At 36.7% G+C, this 20,553-nt stretch overlaps 1 protein-coding gene across 2 annotated transcripts in view; it reads left to right on the top strand.

Annotated features, from left to right (window-relative positions):
- Positions 1 to 571: 571 nt before the first annotated feature.
- The window catches only part of SMC2 (structural maintenance of chromosomes 2), a 34,134-nt gene continuing 14,152 nt past the window's right edge, over positions 572 to 20,553 (top strand). Inside the window, exons 1-13 of one of the 2 annotated variants that reach the window (XM_017527767.2) lie at positions 572 to 974; positions 1,753 to 2,023; positions 2,634 to 2,783; positions 4,609 to 4,731; positions 5,788 to 5,826; positions 6,242 to 6,352; positions 6,540 to 6,584; positions 8,104 to 8,337; positions 8,561 to 8,710; positions 16,590 to 16,823; positions 18,325 to 18,484; positions 18,970 to 19,087; positions 19,748 to 19,886. In XM_017527767.2, the coding sequence (XP_017383256.1) occupies positions 1,856 to 2,023; positions 2,634 to 2,783; positions 4,609 to 4,731; positions 5,788 to 5,826; positions 6,242 to 6,352; positions 6,540 to 6,584; positions 8,104 to 8,337; positions 8,561 to 8,710; positions 16,590 to 16,823; positions 18,325 to 18,484; positions 18,970 to 19,087; positions 19,748 to 19,886 (1,671 nt within the window). In that variant the 5' untranslated portion in view covers positions 572 to 974; positions 1,753 to 1,855. The remainder of the gene's footprint in view (positions 975 to 1,752; positions 2,024 to 2,633; positions 2,784 to 4,608; positions 4,732 to 5,787; positions 5,827 to 6,241; positions 6,353 to 6,539; positions 6,585 to 8,103; positions 8,338 to 8,560; positions 8,711 to 16,589; positions 16,824 to 18,324; positions 18,485 to 18,969; positions 19,088 to 19,747; positions 19,887 to 20,553) is intronic. The other variant, XM_017527766.2, reaches the window with a different exon arrangement.

Below are 20,553 nucleotides of genomic sequence, written 5' to 3'. Positions count from 1 at the left end.
TTAAAAAGCTCTTGGAACACAGCCTAATACTCAGAAATCAATAAACGTGACCTCTCTTAAAAGGTTTCCAGAAATATTCTCGACAGGTTAGGTCGGTTAATCATTACACCGCTTTCCAGTGTAAGGGAGGTGAACAGGTATTTAGCACCACACAATTCCACTCTGGGATCTGAACAGCTCTCGGTAGTCTACTGTCCCTTCCCGACAAGGACACTTCAGATAAAAAGGCTCTTCCGCCAGGTCCGCAGCCAGCACCGGGCGGAGCCCGGAGGCGAGCCAGAGTGCTCCGAAGGCCGGCGCCTCTCTGGGCCCAACGAAGTACAGCTGTTACTTTGCAGCAATCTGAGTAAACCCCAGAAGATTCTGAGGCTTCCAAAACAGAACCGACGAGAACACTCAGAGGAAGCCTTCCCAATTCCTGACTCTGTCGCTTCAAGGGGAAGGAAGGTCGCCGCAGCAAGCAACGCCGAGCCCTCGAGAAGGCGGGGTCCGCAGGGCGCCGCGGGCCCACCGGAGGACCCGGGGTGGGGCGGGGCTGGCGAAGCGCGAGGACCCCGGGCCGAGGTGTGGGGCTGACCATAGCATGCCGGATGCCGATGTGAACATATACCACCCGCTCCTGTAGTGTCCATGCCCGCGCCGCAGGATCCGCGGAGCTGCCATTATCGAGACTCTCTTGCCTATTGCCCTACGGCTTTAATCCTTCTAGTGCAGGAGAAAAATAGAACCCTAAAGACAGGCAGCTCCTAGGCACCAGCACAGGAAATAAGCAATGGGGGTGGGGTCCTTTGCTCGCGCCGAAATTCAAAGGAATAAATAGTTCCGGCGCGGGTGTTGAGAGCGGGGTGGCGGGGATTGTAGCAGCTATGGTGAAATTCGCTTCGTAGCAGCCGCGGCTAGAGAATTGTCCTGCTCCCCTCCTTTGTCAACCCGAGGAGTTTTTGGAGTGCGTCAAACCCTGGCCTGAGGCAGCGGTGAGGCATCTACCTGAGCGCGGCCGGTTGAGCGCGGCTAGGCTTCCTGGCGGGAGGCGGGGGCTGCGGGGAGGACGCCTAGTGGTAAAAAGGGGCCTCAGGTGACCATAGGAATAAAGCCTAATTCCTGTTCGGCCTTTGAGTAGGGCAGAGAGGTGTAGACAGGCCTGGAGAAGCTAGGTCACAGCCTGAGTAAAAGCTAGAAGTTGGAGAATGTGAGAGATACATCTCATCTCTAGTAAATACTTAAATGCCTTCCCTTCCTCCCGCGGTCAAGCACAATTCGGGGATGCCATGATGGATGTAGGTGAAGAACCTACAGGAACTTATAGACAGATAATGACCGTCTGACATTAGCTTTAAGTACCATGAAGGAAAAAGCCGAGTGAAGGAATGTGGAGAGGTGACATAGGAATGTCCGGGAGGACTTCAGTAAGGTGACATTTGAGCAGAGACGTGCGTGCAGTAGAGAGTAAGCTATGCCAGTATCAGAGAAAAGCACGTTATGGGCAAAGAGAACGAGATATGAAATAATTCGTAGTCTTTGCTAGCTAGAGTATGGTAAAAGTAGAAGGCAAACCTGGAAAAACAGGTAGGAGAAATAGTTAAGACTTCCTTCCCAGTTGAGTGGTTTAATTTCCAGGCGGTGGCTGGCTCTGGTATATTTTCGAGTAAGTGAAAGTTGTCTATATCAGACGAGATAGTTTGTCAAGTGGCTGTCTTATTTCTGTCGCCCTCTTATTCCTGTTTTTGCCTCTCGTGTTCATTATGATTCTAGGTTCACATTCCACTTAGACGGTGTTATTTCTGTTTCGTATAGAACTGGTTTGTGGCCTGTTTGATGCCTGTCAGAGGTTTGCTGACGCAAAACAGTGTCGAAAATGCATATTAAGTCAATTGTTCTAGAGGGATTCAAGTCCTATGCTCAGAGGACCGAAGTCAATGGTTTTGACCCCCTCTTCAATGCTATCACTGGTTTAAATGGTAGTGGAAAATCCAACATATTGGACTCCATCTGCTTTTTGCTGGGCATCTCCAACCTGTCTCAGGTAAAGTGTAAACTTTCTCATTTGTGTGAATTTTAAGTTTGGCAGGAGAATCCTTACTGAACTTTGGAGATTTACCAATATTTTCTTCATTTGTGTTTTTGTACATTTTGTAAATTACACCTCACTGCAACCTTTTAAGGAAAGTAATATTACTCCTTTAGATGAGAAAATAAACAGAGAGGTTGCCTAAGGTTCATCCTTTTAAGATGTTTAGAAATAACAATGTCTCAAAACTCAGGCATTCTGACTTTAAAGTGGTCTCATTCCAGAGTATTTTCACCCCTGTGTAATGATGCCTTTCCAAATCCTATTCATGGATTGGATGACTGGTGAAAATCATGGGCACTGTCTTTATATCTTGCAAAGTAACTTTTTGTCGAAAAACGAATAGGAAACAATTCAGAATTGAAAGCATTCTGTAGAGAAAAATGTCCACTGCAGGTTGTTGCCTCTTTTCCTTATTTTTCCTGCCAGAGGATGCAGCTGCCTATCCTTGTCTGCTTAATGGACACAATATTGGTGGGTTTTCCAACAGCAAGGAATCCATTTTTAGTGCTGCTTTGTATATAGGGAGTTTTGTAATTTATAAACTTTTCATCCTTTATTTTAGGTTCGGGCTTCTAATTTACAAGATTTAGTTTACAAAAATGGGCAGGCTGGTATTACCAAAGCCTCGGTGTCAATTACTTTTGATAATTCTGACAAAAAGCAAAGTCCTTTAGGATTTGAGGTTCATGATGAAATCACAGTAACAAGGCAGGTGAGTGCCCGATTAAACATTTTGGTATCTTAAGAAGTTTTATGTCTGATGTGTTTTTTGGCCTATGCCTTTGCATCAAAGTGCTAGAGGAAGTTCATGTGCAAAATTGGTGCATTAAATTCTGACTGGATTCCTTAAGAATATTTTCCTTATATTAAAATTTTGATCATGGACATTCTATCACTAAGAGGATTGAAAGAGAGCTGAAAAGTTATTCATCCAATATAAGTACTCAATAAATGAAATCTTAAACATACATGAATCTTCTCTGGCTGTTCTTGAACACTGGCGTACCTGAGATCTTGAAGTCTTCTGAGATAACCTATTCTGTTTTTGGATAGGTCTTATTAGTTATTCCTATAAATTTTGTCATAGTATGCTGTCTTAAAATTTTATACACTGATCCTTGTCCTCTTGAGAGCACCAAGAGCAAATCTAATTTATTCCGTTTCAGTGTTTAAGTGATATGCAAGTATACAAATTTCAGTTCTAAGTGAAATCTTGCCAGGTCTTTTTCTAGTTCCTTCACTTGCCTAATTATACCAAGTATGCTCCAGTTTACTTCCCTGCCCTCCATTTATCTATCTTTCTATTTCTTTTAATGGCATCTTAGATTGAGTGTATCGGAATTGGTCCAGTTAGAGTTATTATTTCATTTTAGACATTCTACTTTTATTTTTCCCATAGAGCATTGGAGTGTTGATAATACATTGTGGATTCATATTAGATTTACTTGAAACCACTAAAATTTTTTTAGGTGTGTTATTAATATAGTCAGGCAGTGTTTTCAGCTTGTCAAGGTTTTAAATGTTGGCAGCTCCCATATACTATCCATCTTTGCATTATGTCACTTACAGATTTTCTTCTCTATTTTAATGAACACCTCTGGTTAAAAAAAAAAAAAAATGGTCGACTAGGTTGGGACAGAAATGATCTATGCCATTAGGCATCCATCAAATATTTACCCTCTAGGAATTGTCACTAAATCTCATACTAATCCACGTAATTTTTCCTGTCCTCATTCAGGCCATAAACCTGTATCTTCATCAAAGTTTTGTCATAAAGTTCTTGTCAGAGAGATCTCTTCAAAGACGTTAATATATGAACTACCAACACAGTAATCCTGTCAGGAAAAGAAATGAACTAACATTTATTCAATATTAATTTAAGTGCCTGATGTACATTGGGTGTTCTTGAATGTATTGGGATGCACAGTTAGAAGAATGAGAAACAGTGCTTGTCTTTAAGGACCTCAATCTGGTAGATGAGATGGTCATACCCAATAAATGACAATTTAAGTGTGATAGCAGAGTATGGTGTCTGGCACGACTTAATGAAATCATACTGAAGCTCCATGATTACCCTTTCTTTTAAATAGTCACAAATCATCTCTTTATTAATAGCTTTTTGAATTTTGTCATGAGTTAATGTCAAGCTACTTTGTCTGACTTCTATTCCCATTATAAAGTAGAGAGAGTTACCCTCTGTAGAAAAGGAACAAAGAAGGTAACTAGGAAAGGCAAGTATGTTTTACATATACTTGGAAACATAAAGCTAGAAGTTACCTGAGAGACCGAGTCTGGTGCATAGCAGAGTAAAAGGCTTGTGTGTAATTATGTAACTAGTTAGCAGAAGTACTTGGATTAAACACTAGGTGTCCTGACTCAGCGATTTTGGCCATGTCATGCTTGTCGGACTATGCAGAATTGTTTTGTTTACTGCTAGTCAGACAGAACAAATAAATGTAAGCTAATATACTTAGTAATTTATCACAGCCCAAGGTGTGCATGTACACTAATATTTAAAATATTGCTTTCTTTTTTAGGTGGTTATTGGTGGTAGAAATAAATATTTAATCAATGGAGTAAATGCCAACAACACCAGAGTACAGGATCTCTTCTGTTCTGTTGGCCTTAATGTTAACAACCCCCACTTTCTCATCATGCAGGTATTCTGTTTGAGGTCTTTATATCTCTTTCATAATAGTTTTGACATTTTTTACTTGAAAGTAATTACAATAGAAGGACCTTATTTTTGGATTTTATATTTTCTATTTATTATTCTGCTGTGTCCGGCCATCTGTTAAGAAATGTGGTTTAGTTACTTGCATTAATATATTCTATATTATGGGCCTTTGAATTCTCTAGAATGTTTGGAATTAGATTTCCTTGACTTTTTATTTTGTCACTCAATAATACATGTTAACTGTACAAAAATTGTCATAATATGTCCTTTTAAATTATTGGATTAATGACTTAATATTACAAGTATAAAAGTTTGCATAATTTTCTTATTTAGAGACACACAAATGAGGGATAAAGGCCGATTTTATTTTACATTTACACTATTTAATTTGACTCTTCCAGCTATCCTTTGAGAGAATTACAGTAAAGTCAATGGGAGTGTGTCAGTGGAACCAAAATAAAAATATTTCCACTACATCAGAGCTTCAAAGCTGAAAATTTACTTTAAGTGAATCTACATTCTAGTAATATGATTCTCTGAGACCTGAGTGTGCAGGCTTTTTACTTGTTTTTGGTAATGAATGAATTTAATGGTTTTCTGGCATTGATAGGAAAAATTTTATTCTATTTGAGACCTGGAAGTATGTTATCTGTTTTGTGAAATTATCCTGGAGGGTTATCATTCAAACAAATTTTAAAAGTTTATCAATTATGCTAAAATTTCTTCTTATATTTATGTGTTTTAAAATTGAATATTTCTACCTATTAATGTTAACTGTTTCAGAAACCTGGTCCTTGTTAACTTTGTATCATTTAATGGATTATTTCATTTGTATCATTTCATAACTTGCCTAATTTGTATCACTGGTGAGTGAGAAAGTGAATAGCAAAGTTCCAAAATTCTAGAATTGTAGAAGAAAGACCCCCAAAGATTGGTATATTGAGTCACAGTAGTTTCAGTCTAGATAAACATGAATGCCAGTACAGATAAACATTTTCTGTAATTTGTTATCTTAGTAAGTTTGCCATTTTATTTTCAGGGCCGAATTACGAAAGTATTGAATATGAAACCTCCAGAGGTAAGAGTACCATTTATGGATGTTAAAAATAGTGGGTATAGATATTATTTTAATCTTTCAGAGAGTCCATTTAAAAATATTTTTTCTATTAAAAATTTTTGGAAACATTGTTTATTTAGGAATGATTAGTAAAGACAGTTGTATGTTTGTGTAATATTTGGCACTATGCCCAAATATTAAAATTGATTTTGATTGTATAAAGGAGTCTTGCTTAACTGGTGTTTGTCAGAATTCATTCCTACAGAAAAAGCCTACAGGATAAGATTTGTGTGAAATTACTGTATTTTTATGATTCCTTTGGGCCAAATTTTGCTAAGATGTTTAGCAATGTCAGGGCAAAAGTGATATACTTAATGTAAATTCCAGTGGGACACTTTGTCTTGGATACTAAACATTAATAAAATTGTCATTCCAGATTTTATCCATGATAGAAGAAGCAGCTGGAACCAGGATGTATGAATACAAAAAAATAGCTGCACAGAAAACTATAGAAAAAAAGGAGGCAAAGCTGAAAGAAATTAAGACGGTAAATTAATTCATATAAAACATTTTTGGAGAAGAATGTAAATTTGGGCTAAGAGTTTTTGCTGTAAAGAGGGAAGAATTTTTTTTTCTTGGTTCAGTTTTCCATAGTCATCCATGCTACTTCTCTTCCAAATAAATATTAATGGTACTTTATATACTGAAAATACTGATTTTACTTTATTTTCCAGATACTTGAAGAAGAGATCACTCCAACCATTCAAAAATTAAAAGAGGTATATTCTGTATATGTGAAGATAATCAATTAGAATGTCTTTCAAAAGTCAGTGATGTATCCAAAATCATACACATAGTGATACTATTTCTCGGGGATTTTTTTCTGCAGTGAGTTAAAGAATTAGAGTTGGCACTGTATAGGCTCAGCCTTCCGCTTGCAGAAGATACGTACTTATCTACTAAGTCATAAGATACTGGAGAGTAATTTTTATAGTTTCAGAAAATGGTATGCCAAATTTTAATACTTCATAGAAGTATTAATTAGGATTGACTGGAACAACATTTGTTAAAGATAATGGCACTCTTAGAAACCCTCATTGACAGAGTGGAAATTTCCAGGATAAGGACTGTCAGTATAATTATTGCTGTCAAGGTATTTTGTAAGCAAAAGGTATAAAAACAGAATTGCGTTTTCTCTGTAATCTTTGCAGCTCCTGACATCAAAAACTGTGGCAGTATTTTGTGAAAGAATGCATTTATAAACTCCATTTTTTTTTTTCTTGAGACAAGTCTCACTCTGTTACCCAGGCTGGAGTTCAGTGGCATGATCGCAGTTCACAGCAGCCTCCACCTCCCAGGCTTAAGGGATCCTCCCACCTTAGCCTCCTGAGTAGCTGGGACTATAGATGCATGCCGCCACTGCCTGCTAATTTTATATTTTGTTTTTTTTTGTAGGATGGGTTTCTTCTTGTTGCTTAGGCTCGTCTTGAACTCCTGGGCTCAAGTGATCCACCTGCCTTGGCCTCTCAAAGTGCTGGGATTATAGGAGTGAGCCACTGTGCCCATCCAAACAATGTTGTTTTTAAAGATATCCATTTAGGAATTTATTAAATGCTTATTGAAATTTTGTACTAAGACTTAAAGCTGTCTTGTGAATCCATATAGTAGTGTAGATTTTACTGGAAAAAGTATCATCTTGAAGGTACGCTTTTTGTATGCATGATTTAGTAGAAACCATCAGGAATTTAAACTTAGGTCCTAGACTTGATCTGGTGCAATTTCTTCCTAAATCTAACAACGTGGACAGATCATTTAATCATTCTAAATTTGTTTTTTATGTCTAAATTAAGGATTTTAGTTGTGACTTTGTCTGGTCCCAATAGGTCCTTGTGGGAATCAAGTTTAGTAATAATGTGAGCAAATGCTTGTAGTAGTTAGTGCTTAAAATAATGGGTAGGCATCTGGGTAATACTACAGAATTAATTTAATAGTGTATCATTGGTGGGTGTGTAAGTTGTCTTTAATCGACTAATTAACACTAGCTTACGAAACTTATGTCCATATTTCTTTAAAAGAAATAGCCAAAAGATTCACTAAATATGGTATAATGCTATCTAAAAATCCTGACTTCTAATATTATGTAAAGTTTCCTCCATTTTAAAATGTTATAATTGTTTAATACAGAATGAAATCTGTTATGTAATGAGAAATTTAATACATGTTGCATAATTGATTTTGTGTTTTTTTTTTCTAATACAATTTTGAGTTATTCTTTTTTTGTGACTTCTTTCCTTTCAGGAAAGATCTTCCTACTTGGAGTACCAAAAAGTAATGAGAGAAATAGAACATTTGAGTCGTTTATATATTGCTTATCAGTTTTTGCTGGCTGAAGATACCAAAGCACGCTCAGCTGAGGAGTTAAAAGAAATGCAAGATAAAGTTATAAAGCTTCAGGAAGAATTGTGTGAGAACGATAAAAAAATAAAAGCACTTAATCATGAAATAGAAGAATTGGAAAAAAGAAAAGATAAGGTCTGAACATATGTATTAGAATGGATAATGTGCTCTGAAAAAAGTATTAAATTATAGTAACTATTTAGGATTCGATGGGCATTGTCTTCCATATTGATTTGTTAATCTTGCCGTAAGATAGGGAAATAACTTATAAAAAAGTGTTTATTTGATACAGAACTCATACAAGAAAATGACAACAGGAACAAATTTTACATAAGTGAATTGGCTTATTTTATTACAGGAAATAGGAGGTATACTTCGATCTTTAGAAGATGCTCTTGCGGAGGCTCAGCGAGTTAATACTAAAACTCAAAGTGCTTTTGATCTCAAGAAGAAAAATCTGGCATGTGAAGAAAGCAAACGCAAAGAGCTGGAAAAAAATATGGTTGAGGTAAGTGAGCTTAATATGTCTCTAGTGTATGTTTATCTATTGCATGAATATTTAGTGAGTATCTACTCAGAGCTAAATATAGTTGTCTGGGCTAGGGTTACAACTTGATCAGTGGTCAAAAGTCCTTGTCTTGTGGGTCTTCATTCCATTGGGGGAAATGATAATAAAATAAATAAAACATATAACATGTTATATAGTGATAACTAATGTGGAGAAAAAGTAAAGCGGGGCAGGGGATTAGGAGTGTAGGGGGAAAAGGGTACAATTTGGGATTTTAAATTGGGTAGCCATTGAAGTAAGGTGGAGAATAGGAAGAACAGGTTTCATAAGCTTAAGAAATAAAGGATGAGTGTAATAGGCTTGAGGAGCCTGTTAGACATCTTAAGAAATGATGTTGATTAGGTACTTAAATATATGAATATTGAATCTCAGCAAACATACAGATTTGGAGGGATCATCAATGTACAGGTGTTATTTAAATCCATAAGACTAGATAAAATTATCAAGACTGTAAGTTTATATAGGAAGTTTGGAGCCCTGGGATATTTTCACTATTATTGTTGGAATATCTCAACATTCAAAAGAGATTGAATAGTGTAAGAAAAATTATGCAGGTAAGTTGTCCTTGAGTCTAGGTTAAAAAGATGTTTCAAGGAGAAGTGGCCATGAGTGCCTGATTAGATTGTGTTTATACTTCCACAGAATGAGGGCAGAAAAAATTAAAAGTGAATATAGATAACTTTTTGAGAAGTTTTCTGAAAGGAGGATAAATAGGGAGCTAATGAGGGTAATACAGAAGAGTTTTTTTGACTTGATTTTACATGGGATAAATAAATTCCTTATTGGCAGAAAAGATCCAGTAGAAAAGGCGTCATTTATGATTCAGAAGAGAGAGATGGGAGAGTTGTTAAAATAGGGCCCCTTAGTTGCTGAAAATAGGATAGGAACTAGTGTATAATTAGAGGAGGTCGCATTTGCAAGAACTAGGAATAGGTCATCCATAGTAACAGAAGAGTTGAGTATATAGTCTCACATGTATGTAGATGAGTAGGTGTGTTTTTGGAGCTTGTGGTACTTCTTTTGAGGGTGATTCTGTTCTTCAGTGAGGATAAACATTTGCGTTTTCACTGGAAAAAAAATTAACTTTGTCAAAATAATTTATTTGCCCTCTTAGATATTTTTGCAGATAAATACAGTTGTTGAATTAAGAAACTGGAGGAAAATTTAGGCAAATTTTGAAGCAATATGAATCATGTAGCAGTTTGTGTTGCGGCATCCAACAGTTCAAACCAGTTCATTAATTACTTTTTTTAAGTGAGGTTTGTCAAGCTCTAAACATATGAACCTGCCTTGGTTTGGGTTCATTTTTCCTTAGTCTTGTCATGTCCTTAAGCTTCACACACTGATGCTGCTTGCTCCTTTTTCATCTTTTTCTGTATTCCTGTTTCTCCACATCCTCTCCAGCATCTGTTGTCTCCTGATTTTTTAATGATTGCCATTCTGACTGGTGTGAAATGGTATCTCAGTGTGGTTTGATTTGCATTTCTCTAATGACCAATGATGATGAGCTTTTTTTCATGTTTGCTGGCTGCATAAATGTCTTCTTTTGAGAAGTGCCTGTTCATATCGTTCGTCCACTTCTTGATGTGTTGTTTTTTTTTTTCTTGTAAATTTGTTTAGGTTCTTAGTAGATTCTGGATATTAGCCGTTTGTCAGATGGGTAGATTGCAAAAGTTTTTTTCCCATTCTGTTGGTTCACTCTAATGATAGTTTTTTTTGCTGTGCAGAAGCTCTTAGTTTAATTAGATCCCATTGGTCAATTTTGGCTTTTGTTGCCATTGCTTTCGGTGTTTTAGTCATGAAGTCTTTGACCATGCCTATGTCCTGAATGGTACTGCCAAGGTTTTCTAGTAGGATTTTTATGGTGTTAGGTCTTAGTTTAAATCTTTAATCCACCTGGAGTTAATTTTTGTATCAAGTGTAAGGAAGGGGTCCAGTTTCTGCTCTGCACAAGGCTAGCTAGTTATCCTGACACTGTTTATTAAATAGAGAATCCTTTCCCCATTGTTTGTTTTTGCCAGGTTTGTCAAAGATCAGATGGTTGTAGATGTGTGCCGTTACTTCTGAGGCCTCTGTTCTGTTCCATTGGTCTGTATCTCTGTTTTGGTACCAATACCATGCTGGTTTGATTACTGTAGCCTTGTAGTATAGTATGAAGTCAGGTAGCATGATGCCTCCAGCTTTTTTTTTTTTTTTTNTTTTTTTTTTTTTTTTTGCTTAGCATTGTCTTGGCTATGTGGGCTCTTTTTTTGTTTCATAAGAAGTTTAAGGTGTTTTTTTCCAATTATATGAAGAAAGTGAGTGGAAGCTTGATGGGGATTACTTTGGACAGTATGGCCATTTTCATGATACTGAGTCTTCACAAAGGGGATTTTTTTTTTTTAACATTCCAGTCACTCATTTGCCCTTCTGCCCAGATGGCTAGGCTTTTTTCAGTAGCCTGTGAGTTGGTAAAATGTAGCAAGATACGGTGATGGGATGGCCCGAATGGACATCACCACTGCATATGGTTTGGGCCATTGAGCATAATGTCCATGTTCAGTCTCAGTCAAAAGATGACCATTTATTGACCTGATGCTGGTTACAGTCAAGAGGATCCTCTGGTTTTGATGGAACTTTGAGTAAACCATGCTGTGCCATTGGTAGGCACATCTCAGAATCTTGGGAGCCAGAGGAAAAGCCAAAGCATCCTCTGTTGGTTGTTTGGACCTTTCTAATAAACTAGCCATTTTTTCCTGAAACCTACTGGTCCCTTGGGGCTCCAACTTGGCCTGATTTCAAATGTACCATTTCCGTTTGATAATCGAGCTCTTTTGAGCCTGCCCCAATTCATTGATAGGGTTTATAAGCACCCAAGTAAGAATGGGCAGTTTAAGTCACAGAGTCGCATGTAGTGCTCTGGCCTTAAGACACACAGTCTCCACCAGTGCACAATAGCAAGCAAGAAGTTATTATTCCAAAGGGTTATATCGGGTGGCTGCCTCAAGCAACTTAAAAGTTCAACTTCTGAGAGGCTGGGTTTCCCCAGTGACAATTTTCTGTTGCCGTAGACTTCAGTCAGCATGCATAGAGATTGTGGGCACGTATCATTGCATCAGGCTAACGGTATAAATGTTTCAAAAGCAGCACCAAGGCCACCACTTTAAATTATCTTCTAAGGCCTGCTACTGCAAAGTGTTCTGTTCAAATTTGGCGGCTTTGTTGGGCACCTGGATTAAAGGGGGCCAAAAAAGACACCCACTTGGGTAACATGCTGTGTTTATGTACCCAAGAGACCTACCAGCTGTGGGGCTTCATTTTTATTAATGACTGCCACCAGCACCAACAATTTTTGTTTGACTACATCTGGGATACTTCCTTGGCTTAGTGTCCGTGTGACCTTGGCATTCAACCTGTGACCTTCCAGTTTTAGTCTTCATGCCCCACACGCCTTTCTGACCAGCCAGACTAGGCCATTGTGACATTCTTATCTATAGTGGGTTTTAATTAAGAAAGTAATAGGCCATTGTGACATTCTTATCTATAGTGGGTTTTAATTAAGAAAGTAATGTCTTATTCTCCACTTGGTACACAGTACTGGTTTTATTGAGTAACATATGAGGTCTTGAGTAACAGGTGGCAGGCCGATGTGGATATGCGCCACTGGTATAGCTCAAATTCTTAGCTGCGAGGGGCATACCTCCTCAGGTGGTCGTGGTGATCTGCATTACAGGCAACCAAACTATCAGTATCCATACTCATTGGTGGGAACTGTAGTCACCAGCACCCAAAGTGACACAAATTATCCTACTCACAAGCAGATAAGCATAGTGAGTCATTACATTCGCCTGAAACCCTCCCATGGTCATCAGTTTAATTTTTCCCTAGGAAAACTGGAAGTATGTCCTGTGGGCTCCAATATCCAAGAACTCCAGAAAAGCCTATTTCATTTGTTTTTCTCATCTTGATGAGGATATAGGGCCATCTTTGGTGGGGACCTGGAAACCTTGGTCCCGCTCTAAACTATGCCACTTAGCCATTTGGATCCACAGAGTCCCTTTATTAAACACTTCAACCAGACTGTATAAGCCTTCCCTGGCCTTTCTGTATACCTGTCCTCTAGCTAGTGAGCCTCCTTTTCTATGAAGGCCTACATTGTACGTGTTAGTTTTCTCAAATGCCTCAGGGACTGTCTGTTCTCTCAGGATCCATCTGACTACCCACTTCCTGAGCTCTCTGGCCCTGGGAATGAGCAATTACATGTGTCCAATAACCAGGGATCATGTGCTGAGCTTCCTCATTTCTCCTTTTCTCTCTGCCTTAATCCATGCAGCCAGCTCATTCATTGAAGAGGTCATCTATATTCCATTTATTATGCCACCTCCTTTATAAAACATCAAACTGCATATTCAAACCCCTCAACACTTCAGGGTGACATCTCTGCCCTGGGCTGGGAAGGGAAAGGGTGAAGCCATTCCAGCTTCATCAGTAAGCCATGATTCTGTCAGAACAGATCCTACTACCTGTACTGATGATGTGAAACAAGTTCACTATGCACTAGTTACCAACTTGTTGGTGTTTATAGAACTCACTCATACAGCACAAGTTATGTGTGACAGATTTACTTCTTACATATCGGCAGTAATAGACAGTAGAAGCTTAGGTTTCATGGTAGGCCAACCCACAAGGGTTGGATGGAGTTTCATCTGTATGTTCCCCATACAGCTGAGGGATCGCAGAAAGTAGCTTGCCCTGTGTTTATACCCCTGGCTATAAACCCAGACATGATTGACTGGTTGACATGAGTTCCTGAGCTAAAGCATGAAAGGACATGCATGTTTCTAGGAGGGAACTGAACTAGAATATGGATTATACAGGCTATTCCCTCTATCAGAGTGTTGCATTTTCTAGCACATTCTACAGTTGTTTTTGAGAACTGCAACTGAGAAAGGGAGAACAAAGTTAGTCTAAGGACACCCAAGTAGTTGTCCAATGAAATCTAGATTCCTTTGTCCAGCTACTCAGTTAACATTTTTACCTGGATGACTTTTAAAAAGTGTAAAACTTAACATATCCAGAATAGATTTAGGAATTTTCCTCACTTACCCAAACCCACCTAAGTTACTGCATTTTCCTCATGTTGGTAAATCTTACCACTATTTACCTAATTGTAAGTTAGGTAAATTCTGACCTAATTTAGGCCAGAATCCTACAGTCCTTCTGGATTCTTGCCTTTCTTTAAATATCTAGATCCACTCCATCAACAAATTCTGTTGACTTTAAAAGTATAATGAGAATACTGCCACTTTTTGTTACCTCCATTACTGCCAACCTCATTCAAGCCATGACTTATCGTGAGGGTAGCTGCAGTAATGTTCCTGTTAGTTGCCCTACTGTTTTCTTCTTGCCACTCTGTAGTGTGTTTTTTACAGAAGCTAAAATATAAGTTGAATCACATCACTCCTGTGCTTAAAATCCTTTGGTGATTTCAGAGTTACGTGTACACTGTATGACACTTGGACAATATGGGTTTGAACTGCATGGATCGACTTGTCGGCAGATTTTTCTCAAATATTTTGGAAAATTATTTGGAGGTCTGCAGCAATTTGAAAAAAACTTGCAGACAAATACCATATTGCCTAGAAATAAAAAGATAAAATGTCATAAACGCACAAAATATATGTAGGCACTAGTCTTATTTTATCATTTACTACCATAAAATATGCAAAAATCTGTCACTAAAAGTTAAAACTTATCAAAACTTACACAAACCCCATACTTGGCACTATTTGCAGTTGAGAGAAATATAAACAAATGTAAAGATGCAGGTTTTTTTGTTTTGTTTTGTTTTTTTGAGACAGTCTCGTTCTGTTGCCTAGGCAGGAGTGCAGTATCGCAATCTTGGCTCACTGCAACATCCATCTCCTAGGTTCAAGTGATTCTCCTGCCTAAGCCTCCCAGGTAACTGAGATTACAGATGCATGCCACCACGCCTGGCTAATTTTTTTTGTAGTTTTAGTAGAGATGGGGTTTCACCGTGTTAGCCAGGTTGCTTTTGATCTCCTGACCTTGTGATCCGCCCGCCTCAGCCTCCCAAAGTGCTGGGATTACAGGCGTGAGCCACCACACCCAGCCCAGATGCAGCATTAAATGATAACTGCATAAAACTAACTATAGAACATAGTGCACTACTGTAATAATTTTGTGACTACCTCCTATTGCTGTTGTGTGAGCTCAAGTAAACTCAGTGTGACATTAATCATTTACTTCTTAGTGGTTCATGTTTCCAGTGAGTTGCAGAGCTCAGTAGAAAGTGATTTCTTGTGGTTCTCATGTATTTTTCATCATGGATGAAAAATGCCATAAACCTGAATAACATGAGATCCATATGAAGTGCCACTAGTGATACTGAAAATGCTCCCATAAAGCAGAGAGAAGTCAGGATGCTACAAGAAAAAGTTGAGTTGCTTGATAATGTACGGTAGATTGACATCTGCAGCTATGGTCGCCTGCCTTTTCAGACATGATTTATCTTGTAAACACATGATGTAAACTGACGATGTCAATAAATACACTACAGTACTGTATCTTCCTTATGCTTTTCTTAACATTTTCTTTTCTCTAGCTTACTTTAAGAATACAGTATTTGTTGTAGCATACAAAACATGGATTAATCGTGTTATTGGTAAGGGTTTGGTTAACAGTGGGCTATTCTTAGTTAAGTTTTTGGGGGAATCAAAATATATGTGATTTTCGACTGCATGGTAGGTCTGTACTCCAACCCCCATGTTGTTTAAGGATCAACTATATAATTAAATCTAAATCTTTACCATGGCCTGCAAGGTGCTTCATGATACGACTCTTGGCTCCTTAACCATTTACTCACTGTGCTCCTAGCCCAGTTCCTCAAACACGTTCCTCAGGGCTTGTCGAGTGTACTGCCCCACATGTATCTGCACAGTATCACTTCGTTCCTCAGGGCTTGTCGAGTGTACTGCCCCACAGTATCTGCACACATGATACCACATGTATCACTTCCCTCACTTCATCCAGTCTTCTCTTCAAATGGCATCTCAAAGGCCTTCTCTTATTATTATTCTTAAGGTAATAGTTTGTATCACTCTATTCCCGTACTTGATTTGTTTGTTTACTATATCTTGAATATCAGCTCCCTTAGGACAGCGACTCAGTCTGTGTCTTTAATGTCTTAGACAAGGCCTGCTATATATAAGCGCCTAATAAATATTTGATGAATCATGAACTAATCAAGTGGGCCAGGATTTCTTGTCACTTTAATTGTAAATAAGATTGCTAAATTTTCTTTTTTAAGTGCTGGTATCTTGCAGTGTCAGATACCTGGTTAATATTACTTAAAAGATGTTATGTGATAGTAATACTTTTTGTAAAAGGAATGCTCACATTTTTATGGCTCTTGACAGTTTATAAAATATTTCCATATACATGCTCTTAATTCTAAAATCTCTACTTTTGAGTTAGTTTAGGATATCTGTTATTTAAGTTTTACAGCTTTAGAAATTCATTTTTAGTTCTTTCAAGTGATTTGTTTAAATCTGCAATTGTTTTTTAACCCAGTGTCTCATGGATTTAATGTGTAACATGGAATGAAAATATTTCATGTAGTATAAGAGTTTCATTTATTCTAAAAACTGAGAGTGAATTTCAAAATGATAATTCAGTATTTATAAAGTTATGATGGTTAAATTATTTTATACTTATTCCAAATTGCTGTGGAATTTGATTACCTAAGGGTTTATGTGTATAAGGAAGTGGATGTTTTTCTTGAAACATAATGTTTTTCAATTTGAAACTCTTCCTGAAGGACTCTAAAACTTTAGCAGCAAAGGAAAAAGAGGTTAAAAAGATAACAGATGGACTGCATGCCCTTCAAGAGACAAGTAATAAAGATGCTGAAGCTTTGGCTGCTGCACAGCAGCACTTCAATGCTGTTTCCGCTGGCCTGTCCAGTAATGAAGATGGAGCAGAAGCAACTCTTGCTGGTCAAATGATGGCCTGTAAAAATGATATAAGTAAAGCTCAGACAGAAGCCAAACAGGTAAATATAGACATTAAGCACTATGTGATTGCTTTTTTTCCCAAGAAGTTTCTTTTCACATTATGCTTTGGCAGTTGTTAACATAATGTTGAAAATAATCAATGTCAAGGAACTTGTTTGTTTACTTTAATCTGCATCTCTAATGCCTAATACAGCAAAAGTCAAATATGTTGATTGCTAAATATTGGTGACGTTAATTTGTTAAGATGCTGTACAACATAAATTACCTTAATTCAGTATATAAGTGCTTTGTTCTGTTTGCAGCACTGTGTGGAATTTTGGAGATTAATCATTTATTCTTGTCTTTTTTTTTTTTTGGCTATTTTTATTTTTTATTGATATTATAATGTTGAAGTCTTAAGCGTTAGGATTGTCCCTCCCATTGCTTTGCCTATCATACCTAGTTCTTAAAACCTTGCTTCTGAAACTTTACATTTTTCTAGGAAGGATCTCTACCTCACATTTATCCACATTCTACTCTTTGATCTTCCCACTCTGATTTCATAATCTTAAAAGTGTTGTCAGTTTATTATAATGTTTCTCAGATTTTACATAGTAGTGCAACTTAAAGTCCTATGAACACAAGAATTTTGCTAGTAGAAAAAACATACATGTAAATAGGCCCATCATTGTTTTGTTTTTAATGGAAGACACAGATTTTAAAATATAGGCACACAAATATGTGTGATTATGCATTAATCCTCTGGTGTTTCTCTTTATATATTTGCAACTCTTTTCATTCAGACATGACAGAGATGGTAGTCACAAATTTATAAGAACTCCCAACAGTAGAATATCTTCAAAATACTCTCAGTTTGTCTATTATTTTATAAGGGAACTGGGAAGAAATGTATCATACAGTTTTGGAGGACACCCCCATCTAGGGTTTAGAATACTAGTTCATAGTTTTAAGAAGCAGTGCTCAGTTATATAAGTTCTTGAAGGTGTGACATATTTAAATAGTTCTAGCATTTAAATATCAAGAGTTGTAGCATTTAATTATCAGACTGTCAGCATTTAAGTTTTTCTGTCAATTTAGCTTCCTTTTCTCCATAATCTTATATCTTATTACCCAATTCATTTTTTTTTTACTGTTATTAACACTCACAAATATATGCAAATACAAATATGAACAACTAAGTGGAAGGGAAAGGAACTAGAGTTGTGATTTCTAGCTTTGTATTAATTTAACCAGCTACTGACAGTTATTTGATAGAATGTTTCCATTTTAATGTCATGTCTTATAAATATTAAAAATATGGACTTAAATTTCACATTTTTAAACAACATATTAATCGTATATTAGTTTATACTTTGAGTAGTTTTTGAGGAGAAAATACTGGGAAATGACTAATCTTTTGAAATACTAATCCAGGAGACCAAACAATTAAATTTTTAAGGCTAAGGTTTCTTAGTAAAACCAATCTGAATCTTTGGCTGTTTAATTACTAGCATTGTCTGCCTCATACATCCTATAATCTGTTTCATTTTTCTGTAACAGGCTCAGATGAAGTTGAAGCATGCTCAGCAGGAATTAAAGAATAAACAAGCTGAAGTTAAGAAGATGGATAGTGGCTACAGAAAGGATCAAGAAGCTTTAGAAGCTGTAAAAAGACTTAAAGAAAAACTCGAAGCCGAAATGGAAAAGCTAAATTATGAAGGTTTGTCTTTAAAAAACATGATAATCAGATCATGAGGAGGTAGTGATTTTTTATGAAAACCTAATTTAAATGAAGAACACAAGCAAATAAGAAACATTTCTTACCCTATTAAAGAGCATTAGTATAAGAAGTGTTTGTAAATATAGTAAAAAAAATCTAATTATAAAATAACTCTTGAATTTTTGAGAACTCAGTATTGAGAATTTCCTGCTTCAATCATTTGAAAGCTCAGAAATGTCTTTTGTGTATTTCTACATTAGTAGGCATTCAATTTGTATGTTAGTTTTTGGAATGAAAATGTGTTATTTGCTGTTGGAAATAATGTCTTTTTGACACTGGATAGAAATTGGAAGGTTCAGCATGCTTAATACTTATCAGAAATTTGTATTTTTTGCATGCTTTGGAAGTAGTGATGATATTTTCCTTAAAACAGTATACTGTGAGTTTTTAAACTTGGTTTTAATTTATTATAATTTATCTTTCAGAAAATAAAGAAGAAAGCCTTTTAGAAAAGCGCAGGCAGCTGTCTCGTGATATTAGTAGATTGAAAGAAACATATGAAGCTCTATTAGCCAGATTTCCCAATCTTCGATTTGCATACAAGTAAGAGATTAAAGCCTTGAATTTTAATATAGTAATAATTAAGACTTCCCTTTTTTTTCTTTTGAGACAGTGTCTAACTCTGTAATCAAGACATGTTTAGTTAAGCTGGAAGCAGTCTGAAATGTTGTCGACATCAAGATTTTTTAATGAAACTTGTTGTAAACTGCTTTTCTGTCATTGGTATTTTTCCTTTAAACATTTGTTGAAATGTTTCAAATGTTGGCAGGGCAATTCTTGTGAAATTTAATGGCTAATGATGCCACCAAACATAAAATCAAAACGAGGGGAACTTAATCTTAGTTCAGAATGTCTTTAAAGTTACTCTGTCATTAATATTAAATATCCACGTTTTCATCTTAGAATTTGTTTTGCTATGTGGGTTTTTTATGGAATATTTACAGTAATCATGTATTACAGGGATTAGAACATCAGAGTTGTTCTTATTAAATTGAAACATAATGAAATATCTATTGATTGATTTAAAAACAACGGCTAGCTAGTCATTTGGCATATTTTTAAATTTTTGGTTTGTTAAAACCATGTGCTGATTCTGCTTTCATTTCAGTTTAAGGTATTGTCCAAAAGAGCTCTTGATGAATAAAGTATAACTTTTTCTACTTTCTTATCTAAGATTAATTTTTGTCAACTTTTCTATATCAGGGATCCAGAGAAGAATTGGAATAGAAATTGTGTGAAAGGACTTGTGGCTTCTCTGATTAGTGTGAAAGATACTTCTGCAACCACAGCTTTAGAATTAGTGGCTGGGGAACGACTCTACAATGTTGTAGTAGACACAGAAGTAAGTTGATTTTAATTTTTAAACATTTAAAATTTGGTTAGCTTGAAAAGTCACGTGCTGCTAAAAGAATTAAATATTCTCTTGATGTTTTAAGGCCTCCCCTAAGGTGACACATTTATAGGGTAAAACTATTTGGTTCATAACCTTTTGATAACTATTCCATAGGAAGTCTCATGCTTACTCAGGAACTCAGAATGCATATTACAATCTTAGACTTTTTGGGTCTCTTTGCTTTATAAGTTGAATATATTTATAAAATAATCTGGGAATAAATAACCTCTTTTTAATGTCAGTCTTTCCATCAAGGTAACATTCTACATTTCAATTCTCACTTTTTATCCTACTGTAAAATGCTCTTACTCCTTCCTGTCAGTGCTACATAGTCATTGCCAAATTTACTTTTTTAAAAATTTGTATTCTGTATGTTTAAAATGTACAACAAGTCTGGGTACAGTGGCTCACACCTGTAATCCCAGCACTTTGGGAGGCTGAAGTGGATAGATCATTTGAGCCCAGGAGTTTCAGACCAGCCTGGGCAACATAGCAAAACCCCATCTCTACTGAAAACAAAAAGTTAGCCAGGCACGGTGACATGCAGCTTTAGACCCAGCAGCTCTGGAGGTTGAGGCACAAGAATTGATTGAACCTTGGAGATGGAGATTGCGGT

This window comes from Cebus imitator, unplaced genomic scaffold (assembly GCF_001604975.1).
Source record: "Cebus imitator isolate Cc_AM_T3 unplaced genomic scaffold, Cebus_imitator-1.0 Scaffold51, whole genome shotgun sequence".
NCBI classification, from domain to species: domain Eukaryota; kingdom Metazoa; phylum Chordata; class Mammalia; order Primates; family Cebidae; genus Cebus; species Cebus imitator.
The sequence above is the reverse complement of the archived record's forward strand: the minus strand, read 5'-3'. Positions and strand labels throughout refer to the sequence as shown.